This window comes from Hemicordylus capensis, chromosome 2 (assembly GCF_027244095.1).
Source record: "Hemicordylus capensis ecotype Gifberg chromosome 2, rHemCap1.1.pri, whole genome shotgun sequence".
Lineage (NCBI taxonomy): Eukaryota > Metazoa > Chordata > Lepidosauria > Squamata > Cordylidae > Hemicordylus > Hemicordylus capensis.
Genome location: NC_069658.1, coordinates 318,461,544 through 318,485,643, shown reverse-complemented (window position 1 = coordinate 318,485,643; position 24,100 = coordinate 318,461,544). Strand labels below are relative to the sequence as shown.

Below are 24,100 nucleotides of genomic sequence, written 5' to 3'. Positions count from 1 at the left end.
ATCTAAATATCCTTTCCAAGGCCTCCATTGCAACCCTACCAAGTGCTAGTCTATGGCATATTTCTTGACTGCTGGATTCTTTACTCTTGATGGTCGATCCCCAAAGGCAGAAGCTATTCACCACTTCAATATCTTCATGATCAATTCTGAGGGTTGTTGCTGTACCAGTTGTCATAAGTTTAGTCTTCTTTACATTTAGTCGTAGTCCCATTTTTTCATTGTGCTCCTTGACTTTCATTACTAGAGCTTGCAGATCATCCACATTCCCAGCTATCAGAGTGGTGTCATCAGCATAATGCAGGTTATTGATGTTTCTTCCTCCAACTTTAAAGGCACACTCATCTTCTTCCAATCCATCTTCTCTCAGTATATGTTCAGCATATAAGTTGAATAAATACGGAGAAAGTATATAGCCTTGTCTTACTCCTTTGCCGATCTGGAACCAGTCTGTTTCACCATGTTCCGTCTGGACTGTGGCTTCCTGTCCTGTGTATAGGTTTCTCATGAGAACATGAGATGTTCTGGGACACCGATTTTCCTAAGGATATTCCACAATTTGACATGATCGACACAATCAAAGGCTTTTCTGTAGTCAATATTATTATCATTATCATTATTACATTTATATCCCGCTCTTCCTCCAAGGAGCCCAGAGTACTACATAGTTAAGTTTCTCCTCACAACAACCCTGTGAAGTAGGTTGGGCTGACAGAGAAGTGACTGGCCCAGAGTCACCCAGCTAGCATGATGGCTGAATGGGGATTTGAACCCTGGTCTCCCTGGTCCTAGTCCAGCACTCTAACCACTACACCATGCTGGCTCTCTCTAAATAGAGCACATATTGACTTCTTTCTGATATTCTTTGGCTTTCTCGATTATCCAGCGAGCACCAGCAATGATGTCTCTTGTTCCTCGGCCTTTTCTGAAACCAGCTTGAACATCCAGCATTTCCCTTTCCACAAAGGGCTCTAATCTAAATTGAACGATCCTGAGCATTATTTTGCTAGCATGTGAAATCAAAAGATATTCTACGATGGTTTGCGTAATCTGTTGAGTCTCCTTTCTTTAGTATGGGTATGTAGACTGACCTCTTAGAATCTGTTGGCCACTGTGTCATTCTCCAAACTTGCTGGCATAGTTTGGTTAGAGCCTTGACTGATTCTTCTGTTGCTTGCCATATTTCTGTAGCTATTCCATCAATTCCTGTAGCCTTCCGACTTGGTAATGACTGGAGTGCTGATCTAACTTTATCTTCTTGTACAAGAGGTTCTTGCAAGTAGGGAATATCTTCTAGAGTATCTCGGATGTTGATGTCCCTGCTGTACAGATTTTCAGTATACTCCATCTCTGTTTAATCTTCTCTGAGTCAGTTACTATCTGTCCTTTGGTACCCCTTAACATACCAATTCGAGGTTGGAACCTCCTTCTGAGTTCAGAGATCTTTTGGAAAACGTTCCTTATTTTTCCATGTCTATTTCCATCCTCAAGGACTTCTCAAGATGTCATTATAATACTGCTTCTTGTCTCTTCTTACAGCTTTCTGAAATTCCCTATTAAGTTCCTTCCTGAGGTCTTTGTCTTTCTTGACTTTGGCTTCTCTCCTCTTCTGGGCAATTTCCACCATCTGTTCTGACACCCATTTTGTTTTATTCTGTTTCTTGGTCTTTGGCAGTCTCTTTTCACATTCGTCCTTAACAACGTCTTTGATTTCATTCCACAGTTCCTCTGGTTCCCTGCCAATGAGGTTCAGAACTTCAAAGCAGAGTCTGATGTTCTCCTTAGAAAATGGTGAGTACATTCTCAAGAGCATATCATGGAAGCTGGATAGCTTTGATTTTCTGCTTTTGACTTGGAACTTGCACACGAGCAGTTTGTGATCTGTTCCACAGTCGGCCCCTGGCCACATTTTTGCTGTTATAACTGAGCTCTTCCACCTCCTTGCCCCAATAATAATGTAATCAATCTGGTTTCTGTGTACTCCATCTGGTGAAGTCCATGTGTATAGGTGCCGCTTTGGTTGTATGAAGAATGTGTTAGCAATGAAGAGAACATTGGCTTGGCAGGAACTAATAAGTTGTTCTCCTGCTTCATTTCTGTTTCCTAGGCCATACAGTCCGACTGTGTTTTCCTCTTCACCATTACCAACTTTGGCATTCCAGTCTCCAACCACTAGCAGCACATCTTGCTTGCATGTTCTGTCAATTTCAGACTGAACTTGAGCATAAAGCTAATCAACTTCCTCTTCTTTTGCATCAGTCATTGGGGCAAAGACTTGAAGAACTGTCATGTTAAAGGGTTGTCCACGAAATCTAATCGATATTAGTCGGTCACTGACCACATTGTACCCAAGTACTATCATTGCTATATCCTTCCTGACAACGAAAGCAACAATTTTCCTTCTTTGTTTCTCGTGTCCTGAGTAGTAAAGGGTATGATGGTTTGACTGAAAGTGTTCTATTCCAGTCCACTTTAATTCACTGATGCCCATGATGTCAACCTGTATTCATTTCATCTTTCACTGTGTCGAGCTTTCCCATATTCAGGCTTCTTATGTTCCACGTTCCCATTGTAATTCTGTCTTTGAAGCTTTGGATTTTCTTTTCCTGTATGGCAACATCAGCTGCTAGAGATCCAAAAGGCTTTAAACTAACCACATCCTAAACACCATCGGTACTTTTGAGAGATCCTCAGCTCTTCTGCCTGGGACCTTGGAAAGCTGATACTGAGGTACATGGGCCAACTGTTTGACTCAGTATATGTCTGCTTTCTATATTTCTAAAGGCAAAACCTTGGAGAGCTGCTGCCAGTCAGCGTGCAATACTGAGGTAGGTGGACTGCTGGTCTGACTCAGTAGAAGGCAGCTTCGTTTATTTCTAAGAGTGCCTGCTAACATCTTGGAGAGTATTTATTTATTTGCTTGCTTGCTTGATTTCTATACCGCCCTTCCAAAAATGGCTCAGGGCAGTTGCCAGTAAGTTAGACAATATTGAAGTAGATGGACCAATGGACTGACAGCTTCATGGATTCTAAAGCTGCCATAAAGCAGATTCATGGATTCTAAAGACTCCAGTCCTGCCTGAAACCTTTAACAGCAGCTGCCAGTCAGTGTGGACGATGCTGAGATGGATGAACTGTTGGTCTGACTCAGGATAAGGTAGCTCCCTGTCCATCTAAAGACCCCTGCCTATAACCCTGGAGAGCTGCTGCCAGTTAGTGTAGAGAATACTGAGATAGAGAGACCTTTGGTCTGACTCAGTATAAGGCAGGTTCCCTGTCCCATGTTTAATTTTTTATGATGACAGTCTTGAACAAGTGAGTGATCTTATCACCTGGCTAGATGCCGAGTAGTAGGCCGAATGTCCCGTCCAGCCAGGCCCTGATTCTGGGGATCCTTCATTCAAGTGTCAAACATCCCTTAGAAAAAACATGAACGGGGCCAAAAAGGCCAAGCATGCAATTTGTATCTATAGGTTGGACTGGTTGGAGGCAGAAGGTGCTTTGCCAGGTTCCTTTGCCAGTTGACATGACCTGGGGAAGGAAAGCCCCTGCCTCTTGACAGCCCATACCGGTGCTGAAAGGCAGAGCCTCAGGCAATGCTGGAAGAGGTGAGTTTTCTTCTGGCCTTGGGCCTGATCTGCAATTTTATATGGTTTCTGTCTTCCCATTCCCCAGGGCTTGGCCCTGGCTGGTTTGACTTCCCCTTGAGTTTTTTCCATTTGGCTTCTGGTGTGACTGGGTGACAGTTGTTGCCTTATAGCATCTGTACTCAAGTGTGGCAAGGAGGCACTACACCAGGCCACATTGCCTGGTCCACTCTCTCTGCTGTGGCAGACTACCTTGCCCTTGCCTACAGTCAACCCCCTACTTCTAAAGAAACCTATCCTTATGCTATCTTTGCCTCTTGGTGATCATCTCTTTCCAACCATTAAGTAGTGTATTTGGAAGGGTGAATGTCTTCCAGTAGCCTTTAGGGAGCCTGAACATGTACTCAGAGAGGGGGATCAGAATCAGGAACAAGGAACATCCAAGTGGGGTCTTAGGGTGGTACGCATCCCTTCCTCTGCCAATTTGCCGATACTGCCATTGGGGGCCATGCCCAGGTAAGCCCCTGGATAATACCAATTTGTCATATTTCTTTTCCCAGGGATTCTTCTGTTAATGACGGGACACCAACTGAGCTTTGTTCAGCATGGTGTACCTCATTTGATGATGAAGTTTAACTTGTCCATAACTGCGGCCGGTCGCCCTAATGGCAAGGTGAATCAGCCTCCCAGCTGTTGTTCATCCACTCCTGGGGTTGATCTCTTAGGGTTGCTTTCTGGGGTTTTATTTATTATCAGACCTTCCCCACAGGGTTGTTCTGTGTCTTGCCCAGCATTTGAGGTGCTCAGCTCCATGCTGAAGTTGGCGTTTTGGCCTCATGGGGAAGTTCAAACCACTGCGCATCATTTAGACAATTGTCTTTATAGGGCCTAGGGTTCTGATCAGTGTGTTCTTCTCCTGATCCTGGAATCTTGGCCAGCATTCGGGTGGGTTATTGAAATTGGTAGGCCCTGAAAATAGGCTTGCATTCCTGGGCATGTCGCCTCATATTGTGCAGGCTGTTCCAGGCTGTCCAACAGTTGTTAAATGCATTGTTGCTCAGGATTTTTGGAATGTTGGCAGCTAAGAATGGACGCAGTTCGTGCATTGTTCAGATGGATGGTCTGTTGGTTTGAGCTCCTCAGTGACAATTATCCTAAGATATTCTAAGACTAATCAGAAGAGGAGTGGGCAGTTACTCCTTCGTTGGGCAGGGCAGTTGATTCCTTTCCCAGTTAAGGCTCTCGCAAGTTATCTGTCCATAGGTGGGCAACATCCTGGGTGTGTGTTTGCACATGAGATGGGACTCAGAAGAGCAGCCCTACTGGATCAGGCTGTAGGCCCATCTAGACCAATATTCTGTTCCACACAGTGGCCCACTGGATACCCTGGGACACCGACAGGCAAGAGATGAAGGCGTGCATTCTCTCTGCTCTTGCTCCCCTGAAGCTGTGTACTTCAGTACCAGTTGTAGTTTGTGGTGTGAAGAACTCTTAATTCTCTAGGTTTCTCCACCAATAATTTTGCTGCATTCCTTTGCATCAGTGGCTGCAAGACTCTGCTACTGTACCAGCAACATGCAGCATAGTGAGTGTTGGAGTTCCAGTGTGTTTCAGTGATATGCACTTGTGTGTGGTTTTTCTGGCATTCAGTTTTTATTTTCTCTCTTGACAGGTCCTGAGTTGAATTTGAGGAAAGCCAGGCTGCAGATTATTGTATGTTCCATAGTGTTCTGTGCCCACAAGTGGGCACATGATTCTGGCTTTTTAGTCGTTTTGTATAGGGTTTGGTGAACACCTTAAGGCATGTGTTTGGCGAAAAAAGGAGGCCAGGTCAGTCATTAGACACTTCACAGCTCAGGGGGCACTGGCTTGGGCTCACTCTAGACTGCTGGGGCATCATCAACTTGAAAGGCTTGACAGTTTCGGGGGGGTGATGCCTGCTGCAGTTGCCTGACATTAGGTTAGCTAAGAAAGGCAGCTTCAGCCATAGGGCAGTGAGACTACCTGGAGACAAGGTGTGTTGCCTGCAGCATTTTAGGCTGCAGCTTGAACCACTGGTGGCGAGCCTCTAGTTACCACACTGTAGTGGGTGGAGAGCCAATCCCTATCTGTTCCAACTTCAATAATAAAGCTGTGGCTCCTTTATTACCAATGTATGACACCTGTCTTCATTGGTCTATGAGCAATTTAGCTGCTCTCTGTGGCTTGTCCACAGCGTAGCTTTATGCACCAGCCTCTTCCAATGGAAGAGGCATGGGGGTGGCTGGGAGAGGTGGAGCTTAGGTGAGCATTGTGGTTCCCGCCTTCTTGACCAGCAGTCTGAGCTGAGAAGCAAATCCCTCCCGCCCATCTCTGAGTATACTATGGGCTCTGCTGGTCCTCATATTGGGGGCTGGGTAGGATTGGCTTTGGTAGGAGCCCTTTTTTGCCTACCTCATACTATACTCTTAGTTACCTAGCCTGTTTCCTGGTCACAACTGCAGGTACAGTGCAGATTTCAATAATTAGTGTAGGGTTTGGTTAGCATCTTAAGGCTTTTGTCCTGCTAAGTAAGCAACCCTACCAGAGTGTAGAACTTCAACAACATGCTCAGTCTTTGCCGGCCTCTATGGTTGTGCGCTCTCACTCTTCACAATACCAGACTTTCTCCTGATCTGTGCTTGTATATAGTGCCAATATTGTGACAACAGGACAATCCTTTCACTATTTTTGGCCAGCCTTGGAAATTTCAACATTGTGGAAATGCTCTTCCCCCCCAAAACCAGCACCATGTGCAATGCTGTCCATAGTGGATATAAGGGGCAAACTGTCACAGTGTCTACAAGGGCTGTTGTAATGTTGCATTACATATCTAATAATATGTCTACATGTTTTTAATTCATTGAAAAGTTTTGGGCCTAGATTGCACTGATAGAATGGTTAGTAAAGTAAAATTAGGTACATAGGAAGCCACATAATACTAAGTGGATTAGTATTCCACAAGTTGAGCATATTCAACTTGTGGAATTCTCTGCCACAAGATGTGGTGACAGCCAACAACCTGGATGGCTTTAAGAAAGGTTTGGATAACTTCATGGAGGAGAGGTCTATCAATGGCTACTAGCTGGAGGGCTATAGGCCACCTCCAGCCTCAAAGGCAGGATGCGAGTACCTGTTGTAGGGGAGTAACAGCAGGAGAGAGGGCATGCCCTCAACTCCTGCCTGTATGCTTCTAGCGGCATCCAGTGGGCCACTGTGCGAAACAGGATGCTAGACTAGATGGGCCTTGGGCCTGATCCAGTAGGGTTGTTCTTATGTTGTTATTTAAGTCAATCCATTAGTCAATAAGATAAAATTATCTAACACACAGAAAAAGCATGGAAACAACTATCCAAACCAAACTTGTAGAACAAACAAAATAGAGACATAAGACTGTCCAGTTTTCCTTTGTCATTTCTCCCATATTTTCAGGATATGGAAAACTGACTGAGAAGGCTTAAAAACCAAATCATTTAAAGTATATGAACCTACTTTACAGAAAGACAGCAGTCATCTGGCATTACCTGATCCTGAACTGAGCATCGAACCACCATAAAGATCCAGCGCCAACTGGGAATAGGCATAACCGAATACTGCGATGGTGAGGCCAATCAGAAGAACTAGTTTTAACAGTGATTCTAATACAGCTGCTGCCATGGAGATATCATCCTAGGAAAGACAACTAAATTCATTTAATACATACACAACAAAACATACCCCAGATTACTGTGGTGTATTTATATTTGTCGGCCCCTATGTGGTCACTAAAAGTCAACACAACTTGACAGCACTTAATCAATCAATCAATCAATTTATACTTGAACAATTAGATTTTACAATGCACTATTTTTACCTTGCCAGTTACAGGAAAATTATAATAATTACTATGGGTTATTCTGTATCTAAAAATACAAATATTTCCAGCAGCAGCAACATTTCACTAGTAAATGTGCTGAAAGTTCTAGACAGAACTTAATTAGTCTTCACAATTCCCTGCATTAAGTAATAGATCAGGAAATGTATGAACATTTGCTACAGCAAAGTAAACACTTCACCTGAACTAGCTTCTAATGCATCAGAGGAAATCTAAAACATTCAATGCACCTGAGTAATAATATACATACTTTTGACCTATACAGCAAAAAAAAATATTTAAATTATTTACAGTACTACAATCCTAAGAATAAAAGTATACTTACAGTACTCAACTCTGAACTCATTGTATATTGATTTTATGTTATATATAATACTTTATTTATTGGGGCTATGAAAAGATTTGGCTTCAAAGCTGAAATACCTGCACACTGTCCCAACCCTGAGAGGAGGTGGCATCTACAAATGCTTACCTCCATGCAGAGAATTCCTGTGAACAGCACTGGGGAGGGCTGTTAAAGGGATCTGAATCCACAGAAAATCCTAATGACACCTTGGAAACATGTGCGGAGTGCTGGGAAATGTACTTCCGAGCAGTTTCCCTATAGAGCTCTAAAGGGAAAGCGCTGGGAAAAACTACATTTTCCAGCATGCTGCATACTTTCCAAGATATGGCTCCAAATCTCTTTAACAGACCACTCTGCAAGGAGGTAAGCAGTGGGAGCCTGCCTCTGCCTTCTTGCAGGGCCGGGGCAATGTGCAAATGTTTTGGTTTCGATGCCGAATCTTTGCACAGCCCACCGCTGCTGAGAAACGTATGAATATTCCCTATGTATTTCAATAAAAATATGCATGCTACTCATATCCTCTTAAGAGCCAAACAGCCCAATCCTAACAATATTTACTCAAAATCAAGTACCATTTATTTCAAACACACTTACTTCCAGTACATGCTATGTTCTGTGTTGCTGCTGTACTGTATATTGTTGTTTTGTTGTTTTATTGTGTATATGCTTTAAACTTTAATAGATTTGTACTATTTTTAATATCAAAATTTAACACTGAATTCTTTTAAGTAATTTATATGTATTGTTTTTGTAAACTGGCTTGGGGTTATTTTTATTAAAGGCAGTATTCAAATCTGACAATAAATAAATAATAAATATATAAAACTGCATCCCAGGTCCCACTTTAAAATCAGAGGCTCCAGTTTTAGTGCTCCAGATTGAGTGCAATAAAATGGATTATACATGTGTGTGTGTTTTAGGGCCACAACATTATTTAAATAGTAACTATTTCTGATCTTTAATAAGGCTTATACAATAACGTTTACATCCTCCTTTCCCCTAATTTCAAACCTGTCTTGTGGTACAAAATTCTTACACTACTAAGATTTATGTTTTTTATCACTTACTTTAAAAACATCAGTCTACAGTTCAGAAATTCTACTGAATACCTAGATTAAATTTACCTGTTTCTGTACCTTGATATCCTTTCCCCTTTCCAGAACTTTAGCAAAGTAAACATAAAAACTTTCTTCTATTGGCAAAAATATAAATCTAGCAGTCAGCGACCCAAGATTATTCACTATATCATATACACCTTTATAAATGAAAAGAAAAATATAGTCAAGTACTCTCATTATTACTGAAACATATTAAAATTTAAATGGGTAATAGCAAAAACATTTCCTTCACAAAACAGTACACTATACCAGCAATTTCATCAACAATATCAATATCCATTAAAATGCTATGTTTGAAATACAATTACAAAGTCTATAAAATATGCAAACTATAAAGTAGATCAAAAGCCAAATATATATATTTATAACATTAAATTGGCAACAAAAACAACTATTATACACACTAAAATGATAATGATTAAATACTTATAGTGCAAATTTAACATGCACACCAAAGGACAAGTATTTAAAAAGCAGAAGCTATAAAATATCCTTATTCAAATTCAATAATTTAAAAAGCACAGCTGACATCCAGACTAGACTCGTACCACTGTGCCCGGGTTTTTCCATCAAATGAGTGTGTGCATGTTGGGGGTGGGGGGGGGATTTTCAGGGATCTCTCCTTCCCTCTGCAGCTTATCTGTACCTCCTGAAACTATGTCTCTTAATCCTCAGGGATTAAAGTTTGGGAGGTACAGGAAGCTGAAGAGGAGACTTCTTCTCCCCACCCCCCGCCCAGCGCTTTCTGGTTGGCGAGCCGGCCAGAAAGCTGGCCTGCCACCTTATCCTGCCCACCTGCCAATTCCCGGCAGCCGGGCTGACCCACCGCTGCCTGCTCTCGGTGGCTGGTCCAGCGCCGCCTTCTCACACCGGCTGGCCACCCACTGGCGGCTGGCATCCCTATTTTCTCCCTGTCCCGTCACTAATCGGCAGCTGCTCGTGAACTCTCACGAGAGCTGCCACACATGGGATTAGAGACGGGTATGCCTAGGAGAAATAAATATATAGATACTATTTTCAAAATCTCATGGATTTATAATCTAAATCTAAAGACTGCTGGTGTTATGCAGCAAATTATCAAATAAAACTCTTAGAAGTTGACCTCATAATGGATCAAAATTTTGTATTCATATTGATGGGCTTGACATTTATATCACCATCATGTATTCAAAATACAAGTAAATAAGACTTTGGGACTGCTTTTAGATTCTGAGAGTATGTTTCCAATTTCAAGAACAGCGAAGACCAACTTTCTAATAATGTAATGCTTACCTTGGTCTCCAAAATTTAACACATTCAGGAAGGTCATTACATATCTCTCACCTGTAAAATCAATTCTTAATATTAGCATTTATTTTTCTTCCCATTAAACTTGCAGGTGTCTGTACAACAAGAAGCCTCAAAGCTCTTATCCTTAGCACCTGAGAAGCCAGATCCAGCTACTAGCATTCAGTATAGATATGTGTAAGCTTATTATTAGCTACATAAGATGGCAAAATAAGTTGAAAGAACTGTTTCAATTAAAAAAAAAAATACAAGGATTCTCAGGCTAGAGAAGTTACTGGCGCACTTATCAGAAGATACTTTAGGGGGAAAGTGTGTGAAGGGGAAATAGCAGCTCATCAGGACACAACTGGTCTTATTTTCACACTGGCTTCAGGCAATTTCAATGGACTATTTTAGACATAATTTTACCTTGTTCCATGCAATACAAAGTGATAAGAATATGTCCCCTCCCCTGAATATTATACAGTTTTCAAATGACTGTTTTACCCAAACATATTGATGAGAAATGCATTCTATTACATGCACACCATGTAATCATTTCACCATAACTGGATCTGGATTTTTCATGGCAATGAATATTGCACAATTCAAAAGTGAAACCAAAACATATATTTATATGATGGGGATACATATTAAGACTAGACATATATAATAGTACTTTAAGAAAGGACTGCAGAAATCCCAAAATCAATTCAAATGAAATGTGTGCACTACCTATTATCAGACTTCATCTGATCACATTTCTCTAAACCAGGGCTCAACAACTTCAGCCTTCCAGCTGTTTATGGACTACAACTCCCATCATCCCCAGCCACAATGGCCAATAGTCAGGGATTATGGGAGTTGCAGTCCAACATCTGCAGGAGGGCTGAAGTTGTGCAGCCCTGCTCTAAACATTTTATCTACAACGTCCATATACTAATGAATATACAAAGTTATTTCAGGAAGACCTCAGACTTATGACACAAAACTGTTCCTGAGGCTCAAATGTCTTAACTTGGAACCTATTCATTTCCTATGGTAAATGTTATAAAAGCTGATTTGGTTCCTGAACCAAGGCTGGATACCCTGGGGTTTTTTCTGCTGCTGTCAAAGCTGATGGTGTGCCAGTTACAGACATGCAGCAGAGATTGTGTTAGTGGAGAATCAGAAGTTGATTATCCTTGCCATCCACTCCTGTCCCAATCCCTTCCAGGCTCTCCCTCATTTTTCCTGGGAGGAAAGGAGGCAACTGGGTAGTTCATCTCCTCCTCCTCCTCCTCCTGGGAAATGGTTAGATAGGGAAGGAAGAGAAAAGATAGGAAGTGGCATGTCGGATAGAAACAGGTTGGGCTCTTTCCCTTTCACTGTCATAGCACAGCAGTGAAGACTGGAGTAGGAGGAGCAGCAAAGCAGCCACAGTGGCAGCAGAGGGAGCATCTTGGACAGACAAGTCCACCAATTTATCAGCAGCCTCAGATGCTGCTGCTGCTACCAGGACTACATGTATTGATGACATGATTCTGAGCTCATACACCAGCAACTGTCTAGCAAACATTTCCCCTCTCACAGTGAGTGTTGTAAAGTTGAAGCACAGTTGTACAGCTGAAACAGGTAGCAATTTAAAGTCATCTTAAATGCCATTTGCTTTAACCATGAGTGTCTTAAGTTGAGGACTACCTTTATTGTTCATTTTTTAAAAAGAACAAACATGCCTGTCCGTGCTGTCTAGCCCAGCCTTTACTAATAGCTAACGCTAGAAATTATAGCAGTGGCAACAAAAGGTGGGTGGGTGAGTAGGTTTTCTGAAGAGGTGAGGCTAAAGATGATATACTCACCCTCTGTTAAAACTTGTTTCAGGAATGACTGCTTAAAGAAACTCCAGGTCAATTTAGCTTCTTTCCAGTTAACAAAAGCCTAGAAGTTAAATTTATGATTATGCTTGTGCATTTAAGGAGTCAAAACCAAGATAAAGATATAAATATAATCTGTAAATGGATGTCCAATATGCATGCAATGCTACCTAAAGTTGATTCATGCAGGCAAGCAGCCTTGAAACAATGCTTCCCAACCAAACCCAGACCCAGGGATCGTGTTGAGAAATGCACTGTAGAACTGGAGTCTCACATTTCTATTCGTAGTGCAAGTTCTGTGATCACAGCAGCACGTTTTGGAGATCCAACAATCATGTTACTTTATACAGTACATTCTCCAAGTGATCCCTGTGCCTGAGGATGGTCATTTGCTATTACAGACTTAAGCACCTTTTGGTTCTTTAGAACTATATGAACTTCCTCTCTATTTAGAAGATTGCATTAACAGAGAGATAGGCTGAACAACTCAGCATGCTGAATTGATGATGAACCTGGTTTAAATAAGTCCAACTCCATAGATGAAGAATTATGTTGAATGGAGTCATGATAGTGATTCAATTTGTTTACAAAACACAAAGTAAGGCTGAGGTAATAATACCTAAGATTATAAGGAAGGAGGCTTTTGTTTATAACCTGTGCTTAAAGAGCATCCTATTTTAAGTGATAGTATATGTTTGGAGAAAGTGTTACATATTTTTGTCAGTTCATTACTTATGTGCTTAAAGAGATATAAGATTATATTTTGGAATATTGTTTTTCTTGAGTAACAAGAACTTGTAGGCATTTTAGTAAGACTGAAAATCATTATTCCTTCATTGGTGAATTGTTAAAAAATAGGGGGTGTTGTTTTTTTAATTGAATAGGTTTATGCTGATAATGTTGTGAAATGTTTATCTATTTTACAACTGTCCATGAAAAATTTAATAAACTGCTTTAAGTGACCCTTTAATGGCTTCCTCTTCTACCCATTCCTGTGTTGGTGCCTTCCTTTCTTCTTTTTAAGCCTACTTTCCAGTAGGCTTATGAGATCACCTGGCATTTTGTGTATCCGGGGGGGGGTGGGCAACATCAACTTCACAATGCTTCGACACAGTGACACCTCAGTGGTGTAGTTTGTAATTATGTCATCCACCCCAATTCAAGATGGCAGACACATAAACATTTGAGGCGCAAGTGGGCTAACCTGTAAACCACCTAACCGATTTGAATCAAATTTGCAAAAGCTATAGGGGCACATAGGGATGCCTCAATGGTGTATTTTGTGATGATGTCATCCACCCCAATCCAAGATGGCAGACACGTGAACATTTGAGGCGCAAGTGTGCTAACTTGTGGACTGTCTAACCAATTTGAACCAAATTTGCTACACTTGTAGTGAGTGACGCACAGGGACACCTCAATGGAGTACTTTGTTATGATGTCATCCACCCTGACTCAAGATGGCAGATACGTAAACATTTGAAGCGCAAGTGGACTAACTTGTGGACCGCCTAACTGATTTGAACCAAATTTGCTACAGCTGTAGGGACACATTTGGATCGCCCAATAGTGGAGTTAGTGATGTCATCCACCCCAATCCAAGATGGTGGACATGAACATTTGAGGTGCAAGAGGTCCAACTTGAGGACCTCAGTTTGAACCAAAATTTAGTCCAGTTTTAGAGACAGTGAAAGGAAAGTATACAAATTAGTTCTTACTAAAACAACTTGTTCCTAATGTTATGGCCAGTACACTACTACTTTCCTCCAAAAGTAGTTAAGTTGCTCATACTGACCTTTGCAAATCAACCCAAATGGCTATGGCTCATTGCTATTTAAACTAATTTATGCTTTCCCCACCCAAAAATCACATAAGTTGCTTTAGGAAAATTTACAGGAAAATTTAAATCTGCACTCAGAGAAAATAAGCTATGCCCAGCTATAGGCAAATGCCACTCATGAAGCAACAAACTTATCTAGTTCTAAATAATACCATAACCTCTGCGGCTATAAATGTAACAATTTGGTTTTATAAATAGAAATCCACCAGGTAGAGCTTAGTTCTAATATTCAAGAGCCTGAAATTGAACTTTTAATCAGTAAGCTTCATTTAAAGTAGTTCATTCCATCTCACCCTATGCAGCTCTGAAAGACTGCAGAATGGTTTTGATAACTTTATGCAATTGAGCAATGTCAAGTTTCATCAAAGTCAGAAGGACCATCTGCAATCTAATACATTCAGTAATAATGGGACTTTAAACCTGGACCTGTTTTTTATTTCATATATGGATTTCTTAACTATATTAAATTTAATTTCTATTCCACAATTTATTGCATATATTATGCATTAGACAAGTCAGCACCTTTTAAATGATGATATATTTTATATTTTACCCTACCCTTAGTTACCTGAACAATATAACTAAAATACTTGAGAGAAGAAAGACTTGAGGCAGTGTGGTGTCTTTTCTAGTTGCATTATTAATTAAAGCATAAAGGTTTCCTAAACTCTTTTCCAGGTCAGGATATATTTAGCTTATAGTTGCAAGCCATTAAAATCATGTTTTAGAAAATGATCTTAGATTGTTGACCAGTCAACCATAGGGATGTGCATGGAACCACGGAGCTGCGGTCCGGCACTGGGGTGGGGGTCCCTTTAAGGGCGGGGGGAGGGTGTACCTACCCCTCCCTCTGCTTGTCCCCTGCCGGCGCGCGTCCGTTTAGCAAGCATTTGGGGCGGCAGGATAACTCCCTGCCGCCCCTTCCCCCTCTGGCAGCAAAAGGCTTCAGGAAGCCTTTTGTGCGCGCACAATGCAGAGATGTGACATGCGCACGCGCAAAAGGCTACCTGAAGCCTTTTGCTGCCCGGGGGGTGGCAGGGAGGTATCCTGCTGCCCCAAATGCTTGCTAAATGGATGCGCGCTGGCAGGGGACAAGCGGAGGGAGGGGTAGGTACACCCTCCCCCCGCCCTTAAAGGGACCCCCACCCCAGCACCCGAACCGCAGAACCGCCCCAAGGCCGGACCGGTCCGGAGGCCTGCAGAATGGCCTCCAGAGCAGTCCGAGCACATCACTAGCATTCCCCCCAAACTAGAAACAACAATGCAACATAATAGAACATGTCACAAAAACTTACAATGTATATGATAAAATGATCTTAGCAATCCTGGTTAAATGCTGGTTAACCACAGCAATTTAACCAGGCGTGCCCAGATATTCCAAGTTCTCATGACATGCTTTGCAAGAGCATACGGGATTCACCAACCATGGTTAACTATTTAATTGCAATCATTTTGCTCATGAAAATGCAGCGTATATAATACAAGTGTGTGCCATACACATCTTACAGAAGCACAAGTACCAGAAGTTCATAATTTTCAGACAATCACACACACACACAGTGTATTTCTTTTCAATGGACAGGACAACACTAACTCTGAATAAACTACATTTATGAGCATTTCTGCATTTTTTGTGCCAAATTTATGACTACAGTATATTGTTTTTAAATACTTACCTCATCTTGTTCAAAACTGGGTAAAACAGATGTCATATGAGTAACTGGAAAAGATTTTTTGATTGCTTCTGGAGATCCCAAAAACTTCATGAAATAAACTATGTAGCTCAGTACCAGAATGCTGGTATATAAAAGCTGCAGGAAGAAATTCTCATTAGTTACACAGCCTATAGATTAATTACATAGGTTACAGATTCAGCAATGTTCCCGTCTCAAACAGAGAATCAGTAATATTCAAATGCCAAACACCCAGGGCCAGATCAGATATAATGGCTGATATCCTGACTACTGAACTGCACACTTAAATTTAATATTAGTCATATTTCAATTATCTGCCTAAGAACCACACTGTATATGCTATTTTTATCATATATTAAAACTTCCTAAAGGTTTATTATTAAACTGACATGGCATATGCCAGCTCCTAATGATCATTTCAAATGTAAACAAGAATTACTACCTAAATTAATCAGGTATAAGGTGTATATCTTGTAAGTTAATTTAGAGAAAAACTATGTATTACATTTATTATACACACTGAAATAAAAGGTAAAAGTGCATCTGCACTTGAAAGTGACACTGTGGCCTGCCTTATATAACTGACATAATTATCAGGCAGGTACCAGGGCAGAAGCAGACCAGTATAGTCTGATAATAGACTGACATCATCTAGCAAATGGTAGCAGAGCATGGAAGCTGTAACACAAATTACATGGAAGCTGTAATGTTTCTATAACTAAAATTCTCATGACAGATTCAAACAATAAGAAAGGTAAGAAATTGTACCTGGGCCAAAGAAAAGATGTAAAGTCCCCAGTGAGGATACAGAACTACTAGAATAACTGTCAAAAAGCATTTGGAAATGACTGAGAGACTTTCAGCAATTACCTGAAAACAAGATATACCACGTTTATAACTGTTTATAACTCTCTGTAATTAGCCTTATGCCTCTCATAACTTTAGTCTGGCCCCACAAATCCTCCCATTCAAACATTTCCAAGAATGCAGTCCTATGCACACTAACTCTCCAGCAAGTCCCTTAGAACTCAGTGGTACTTACCTCCAAAGTCAACATACACAGGACTACACTATAATAATGTTTAATTGAAGAAAGTCACATACATATAGTCTCACTATCTAAGGACTACTCGCATTATAGGGAAAGTTCTGCTTATAGAATACAAATTTTAACTCTGTGAGCACATCCGTTTTCAAATGGCATACTTTTTAAAAAAAAAATTTACAACCCCAAACTCACATCTCTGGGGTGGTTTGCAATAAAACACCACATTTTAAAACAAAATTAGGACTTTAAAACAATTTAAAATATAAAACAATTTTAAATCCTAGGAGGCTAATCAAGCCTACTTAAAATCAATTTTTAAAAGGCAAACAAAAGTGCTTTCGTTGTTTAAATGTTTTGGTCTGCTAGATTTAGAATAAAACTAGTATGGTATTTAATTTGACAGTCCACATATTGGACAGCCCACTGTGAGCTCCCAGCAAAACAAAGGCAGTGTTGGGCATTTGCGCAATAGGGCAAATACTGTACTCCAAGTAGCCTACCTGTGCCCTGGAAGTGCTAATTAGATCACTAACACATCACTTGATGTGTTTCCTATCTAACTAGAGCTTCCAGAGTGCAGGCGGGCTACTTGGGACTATTTGCAAATGCCCAGCACCACCAGCACCTCACCAGAAGTCCACAGCAGTGCCAATGCATCTGCCACCAGCTTGCAGCAGCACAGGCAGATGGGCAGACTGTAGCCTCACGGCAGAATGCAGGCTGACACTTCCATCCCACCTCTTTCCAAAATTTACTCCCTTAAAAGTCAGGGTTTTTAAAAAAAATAATTTATTGTATCTTTTATGCATATCTTCTACCTATTAATTAAAACAAAATTAAGACAAAACAAGAATACCATTTACTAACCTTTAACCTTACAAATAAGTGTACTTGGGCTAAGACCCAAAAAGGTTCTCCAAGGAGTTCAACCACAGCAGAAAGACCAAAAACAACTACGCCAAATTTGTAGTGAGGAACAGCATTTGCATCAGGAACTTCAAGTATATCCAGCCAGATCCAGCCCAGGAATAATGACCAACACACACCCAAAGGAACTCTACAAAAAATGGAGAGGACAACTTCAGACTGTTTCACATATTGTTCTTCCCCCCACTCCCCAACCTTCAATGGTAGGACAAAAAGAGGGGGGAATCAGTGATACAAAACAGTTCTCCAGGGGAAGACAAAATAAATCTGAAAAATATGTGCATTTGTTTTTCCCTAAACTTATATACACTGGGTATCTGTGACTTAACTGTGCACATGGACAAATCTTTCACCAGTATTTAGATTTCTATATTCATACGTGATTGCACAACAAAATCTAAGGTTTTTGATTTGAAACTATCAGCCCCCTAAACCTAAATCTTGGACACAACTAAGAACTACATCATAACACGTTTAACTATTCAAATCCATCTTTAATGTTAAAGAAAGAGTTCGGTATATTCAACACAAAAGGGCCCAAACTTTATTTCCTTTCATAAATGTCCTTTTTAATGTACAATATGTTGTTAGTGTAATTAATTTCAAAGTTATCCATATCTTCCCAGCCATTCTTGACTTGTAAATATAATGAAATGTTATTTCTTGTATAATATTTTACTTCAGGTTGGCATGTTGGGAAAGGACGCCTAGGCACAACAGCGTCAATCACCCAACCCATCTCCTCATACCAGTGGAAGACCAGGCCATCAACAGGATTGTCCACTCTCTCAGCAGGAATCTCCCCCAGAGCCATCACGAATCCATTAGAATCCATAAGCCTCCGAGGGTGGACCATCCTAATGGGTCCCCCACCCCCACAGAGGTGTTTTGGGTCCACCCTCAGACCAATCTTCACCAGACAGTGATCCATCCATGATAACGTATTGAAGCCTCCTGGACTATCCACGAGGGATGTGCACAGAACCAGGCGGGGGTGGTTCGATTGGGGGGGTGCATCTTTAAGGGTTGGGGAGGGTGCTCCCGCCGTGTTTCCCCCGCTGGCGCTCCATTTTGCTAAAGCCCTTCAGGGTGGCAGCGTACCCATCTGCCGCATCTCCCAGAAGTAACCGGAAGTATCAGACATGTGTGCATGTTGTGGGCACATACGCACACGATGGGTGTGACAGGCACGTACCTATGCCCAACGGGCGCAGGCACGTCTGATACTTCCAGTTACTTCCAGGAGACACAGCAACGGGGCAGAAGGGAAATACGCTGCCGTCCCAAGGGAGGCACCGGTGGGGGAAATGTGGCAGGAGGGGTAAGTGCACCCTCCCCTACCCTTTAAGATACACAGCTGACGCCCTGAGGGGCTTTAGCAAAACAGTGCACCAGTGGGGGAAATGCAGCGTGCAGGGGAAATGCACCCTCCCCCACCCTTAATGATGCACACACACCCCGCCGTTTGAACTGGTTCCGTGAACATCCCTACTCTCCATGGAACACCACTGTCCACCATTAACCCAAAGACCAAGTCAAGTGTATGACCTACCACATGTGTGGGACCAGAAATTAGCTGAGACAAGACCATGGTCATCATGGAGGCCATGAAGTCCCAAGCTGCACCAGACAAGGTGGCCTCAGCATGGACATTAAAGTCCCCCAGGACTAACAGCCGCGGGGTCCTTGCCACATCCGAGACCACCTTAAGCAGCTCAGGCAGGGAACTGTTAGAGACAGCAGGGTGGGTGGTATATGAACAGAATCCCAACCTTGTCTAGTAATCCCATCACTACATGCAGGCACTCAAACTGGTCAGAATGGTGGACATTGCATCTGGCGAGGAGGATGGTTTCCCAATGAATCAGGGCAACCACTCTTCCCCGCCCACCCCACCTTGGCTGATGCTGCAGCTGGAAACCTGGTGGACATAACTGGGAGAGATTTCCATCTCTCCCCCGCCCCCGATACCAACCAGGTCTACATAATGCATGCCAGGTCCATGTGCTCATCCAGGATTACCTCCTGGATGACTTTTATGGACCTTTTCATTTATGGACCTAGCATTTAATAGTGCCAGCTTCAGACAAGATGGGCTGCTGTGAGAGCTACTGGTGTCTCTTTGGGTGGGAGAAAGAGTGGAGGGAATGATGACATTAATATAGCCAACATGCCTTCCCCTTACCTGGCATGTCCTTCCCCCACTGCCATATCGCCCTCTGCCAAGGAACACCTCAGTTGGAAAGGCCTCCTCCAAAATAACACCCCCCCAACACATATTGAGAAGAGCAACACATTAACAATGACAAAAATAAAAACTCCCTCCAATTAAAACAGAGGCAATACTCTAATCTGGTAGGCTCTATGAAGCTGCTAAAAACCCCAAGCAGGTATGGGGAGAGCTGTTATCATCAGTGCTCCTGCTCTGTAATCCACCCAGTACTTGTTGTGCATCCCTCTAATTGCTGCAGTCCACCAGCTGTTCCATACTCTGCCAAGGGGGCTCACACCTTTGCCCAAGCTGGTCTCTTTATGGAAGAGCTGGAGGTACCTGTGGGGGGGGGGGTGCAGCAGATGGAGACTCTCAGCAATCAAGCCAGAGAGGGCTCCACCCAGCAGCAGTAGGAGTTGCCAACTTCCCCTTCCTCTTTAATACAAAAGGTTTACTTTTTAAAATATGAACAACTCCAATATATCATTAAAACTTACGTTAACCACAAAAGATTAAACGTTTTCATCCAATTTCTCTTTGTACTTCCACTCAGACAAGCTCTGCGGAATGCTTCTCTGGCTAAGAAAACAACTGTGGAATAAAGCAGCATCAGCCTAAATGTAAACAACAAAAGTACAAAGAGCAACTGTCAGACAAGACCATAACACAGTCATCTTCGATGCAAGACTTGAGAGCCAGTGGAGGCCCCCATCAACCTTAAGTGTGACTACCTGGTTATATATTAGGCCCATGACACCCCACTGCCCTGGCACCACCAGAGTAGGGAAGTGCCAAACCAGTTCGGCAGGGCGGAAAACAGTTCCCTTAAAAAGCATGTAAACAGGCCCTTACCTGCTCCTGCACTGCCCCACCGTTTTTCCGGGCATGGGGCTCACTTTATAAAAGGCCACGTGCAGCTGCAGCACTGCTCCCTGCACGCGGCATCAGCACACAGGCTGCAGGGAGAAGCGATGCAGCCGCACACGGCCTTTTGTAGAGCAAGCACCAAGAAAAGTGGTAGGGTGGCGCAGGAGCAGGTAAGGACCTGCTTTTTAAGGGGGCTGCTCCACCCCACCCACAACTGCCCAAGCCCATCCAGGCTCATCCCTACCTACCGAGAGGCAATTGTTCCCACTATGGAGTGCTACATTTGGCCCAGAGCCAGGAGGGCTCCTTTTGAACACTGTCAAGCCCTGTGTCACCCTGGAAGGTGTGCTCAGAGTACTTGAAGCACAGTCCTTCTCAGAACTTTCCCCATAGCTCTATGTGAGCCTTTCACGACGGTGCTGGAACTCAATAAGACTCCACTTCTCTTAAAGCTTTTCTTAGTCCAAATGTTTGAATATTCTACTAGATGTCCTAATATAGAACACAAAACACAAGGTAACACACTGCGGAACAGAGCTGAAGTAAGATAATAATGTTGTAAGTCTTGAATCTAATGTAGTGCTGTATATAACACTGTTGGCTTTCAATGAATCTGAACATATATTCAACAGCATTTTTTGAGGGGTAGTTTTACTCTGGAGCAATCAATCTGGAGCTGGAAATAAGTAATCAATCTGCAGATCACTCCATAAAAAGTGTCAACTTACAGCAAACTATAGTATATCCCTGCTAAAAGTCCAATACAGGCATTGCAGGGTTTTTTGCGGAGCTGAGAGAAGGCAAAAGAAACCTGCCAAAAAAACAGCATACAAGTAAGCCTAGTTTATTTTAATATGCTGTAATATAATTTCTAATTATAATGAGAAAACAGCATTCTTCTTAACTAGCATTTCAAGGAAAGCTAACAATATTTGTCAAAAGCAGAAGCTACTATGTAAATAAAATGTTCTAGATAGCTACTAGAGATGTCTATAATTCAGAAAAGAAATGATTTGTCTAAAAACTAAAATCACAAACTCAAATTTGCATTTAGACAACACAGCAGATGCTAATTCAACTAAACAGTTCAAAATGTTTCCTTTCAACATCCTGCCAAGAAGCAGAAAGTAAAATGAAGTAATTTGTTTTTTCAATACCTAGATTCAGAAAGAAATCAAACACGCTGAGACAAACTGCTATAATCTGGAAACTTCAATCATTCATACCTTAAAGAAAAGCTGATAGTAATTTATTACCTTACGTTCACTAGGCCAATGATTTCCTTTGATACATATCGTAGAGTAAAAGCATTTAAGCCAAAAGTAATCACCCGGAACAGTATCTGTAAAGAAATACAGCCAAACAGGAACGAAATTAACACTGTGAAACAATTCAAGCAAATGCAGATCTTAAGGAGTAGCTTAGTTGCTAACAATGTCACAAATCTCAGTTCAGCCCCAAACATACTAAAGCTGTGTTTGTATGCACACTTACATGGTAGTAAGCTCATGTACCTTTTCTCTTGAATGCTCCCTTACAGAGTATTCCGTGTCAGTACGTGAAGTCAAAATGTGAACTGCATACCTACTAGGCCTCTAAGCTGGTTCATTTCAACTATGACTGGAGGGAACCAGAACAGGCCAAAAGATCCTCACAGAATGGTAGTTACACAGATTGAGTGCTAAAATAGTATGCCTGGTCTACCAAATGGCAGACACCTGATTAACTCTATCAATTTTATCTACTTGCACAGCATTGTAATAATTTAATAAGTTACATTTTTAAAAATTTCATTTATCAACCACCCCATCCAGAGGCTCTGGTCAGTATATAATATTAAATCAAATTTATTTTGATTTATTGTTGTGTTGTGTTGCTGACAAATAGTTCTATCTCCTGTGAACATGTTCCTTGAATCTCAATCTTCGCCTGTTCTACCTCAAGTCAAAAATTGCTTGAAGCAATGAATTGTATTCACATGGCCTTAAAATGTGTCTAAAGATTTATTTGTACAGCTGAATCTCTGGGGACTCCTGCCTTCCTGTTGACCACTTCAAACACTGCACATTTTCTAGAGAAAGCACTTTTGTGAAAGACACTCTGAAATATCCATTCATGGGACAGTATGAAACCAAATACAGATTGTCATATATAGAATATGCCTTAGGGAGGGTGTCACAGTTGGCTGTGGATTCTGTTCATGTTGTGAAATACTGTACACAATTGCACAATCATCCGATATTTATTTATTTAGCCGTAATCCTTCACAACTCACAAAGAGCACCTGTTTTCCATGCAGAAAGTCTCAGATTCCATCCCTGGCAGGTACTGTGAAAGACCCTCTCTGAAACCCTGGAAAATCAGTTAGTGTAGCCATTATTGAGCTAGAGAGACCAATTACTCAGATTCAATAATACATGTCCATATATATTTTTCTTCTTCACAGAAGTGCTTTCTAATTAGGAAGGCACATATTTTCTTTAGAGTGTGTAATATGTGCATAATACAACCACAGCATCATGTGAGGAAGTCAAGTGGGTGTTTTGAAACGTATGTACTCCGGCTTAAAAGCCACATGTGCGCGTCAGGAAGCCTGCAGTTGACAGCAGCTCTCTAGCCCATGTATCCATTTCTCAAAGCACGAAACTGTATCCTAGCGTGGGAAGCGTCCCTTTAAGTGAGAGACAGAGAAATCGCGGTTGCTTTATTAGCGCCTGCTGGAAGGAAGCGTGGAAGCGGCAGGGCAAAAAGACGGTCTGCCTCGGATGGCGATCACACACACACACCGGAACTGTGGCGCCAACCCTTTTCTGCTGCTTGGAGAATAATCAGGAGCCCTGTTCACTGGGCTCCGAGGAGAGGCACGCAAGGCGCCTTCAACGCCACATCTGCCTCGCCACTTAGCTGCTCAGGGGAGAGCCCACCAAGGCGGGGGGCTCAGGGGAATCGCAGCAGCAGCTGTAGGCGCTGCTGCTGGTGCCGAGCCCTCTCCTCTGTCCATGCCCATCACCCGCTGGTCGGTACCTGCAGGAGGGCGCTGGAGGAGGCCAGCCGGGTCGTCTCCCTGAGCACGTCCTGAGAGCCCATCTCTCCTGCCGCCACAGCCTCCCAGCCGGAGGGGGGGACTTCTCAGCTCCCGCGAGCATATGCCGGGGGGGCTCCCTGCCGTCGCGCCAGCCTCATCCCCAGTCTCCTCTCCTCCCTCCCACCCGCTAAGCGTCGCTTCCTGGGAAGGAGAGGAGAGAAAAAGTGGCTCCGCCCCGGCGCGCTCGGATCTCGTCAGCTAGAGAGGGCGGTAGCAGCCTGCTGCTCGTCCTCCTCGCTAGCAGCTTGTGCAGCCCCGACAAGGCTGCTTCCGTGTTGGAGCGAGGGACGAGGTCGGCGTTTCTTCCTGGGTGCAGGGATTGGGGAGAATACTTCACGGAGCAACAGTGGGAATGAGCCTGTGAGGGC

General features: G+C 42.5%; 1 protein-coding gene across 3 annotated transcripts in view; it reads right to left on the bottom strand.

Annotated features, from left to right (window-relative positions):
* Positions 1-23,874, bottom strand: part of RFT1 (RFT1 homolog) — a 46,091-nt gene extending 22,217 nt beyond the window's left edge. For all 3 annotated transcript variants that reach the window (XR_008316799.1, XM_053299090.1, XM_053299091.1), the window contains exons 1-10: positions 23,672-23,874; positions 21,904-21,989; positions 20,278-20,394; positions 17,509-17,698; positions 16,362-16,463; positions 15,576-15,710; positions 12,045-12,123; positions 10,213-10,263; positions 8,947-9,077; positions 7,127-7,271 (exon numbers count right to left, since the gene is read on the bottom strand). Coding sequence is in view for 2 of the 3 variants with exons in the window: in XM_053299090.1 (XP_053155065.1) it covers positions 7,127-7,271; positions 8,947-9,077; positions 10,213-10,263; positions 12,045-12,123; positions 15,576-15,710; positions 16,362-16,463; positions 17,509-17,698; positions 20,278-20,394; positions 21,904-21,989; positions 23,672-23,734 (1,099 nt within the window). In the remaining variant the exon portion in view is untranslated. The remainder of the gene's footprint in view (positions 1-7,126; positions 7,272-8,946; positions 9,078-10,212; positions 10,264-12,044; positions 12,124-15,575; positions 15,711-16,361; positions 16,464-17,508; positions 17,699-20,277; positions 20,395-21,903; positions 21,990-23,671) is intronic.
* Between the last annotated feature and the right edge of the window lie 226 nt (positions 23,875-24,100).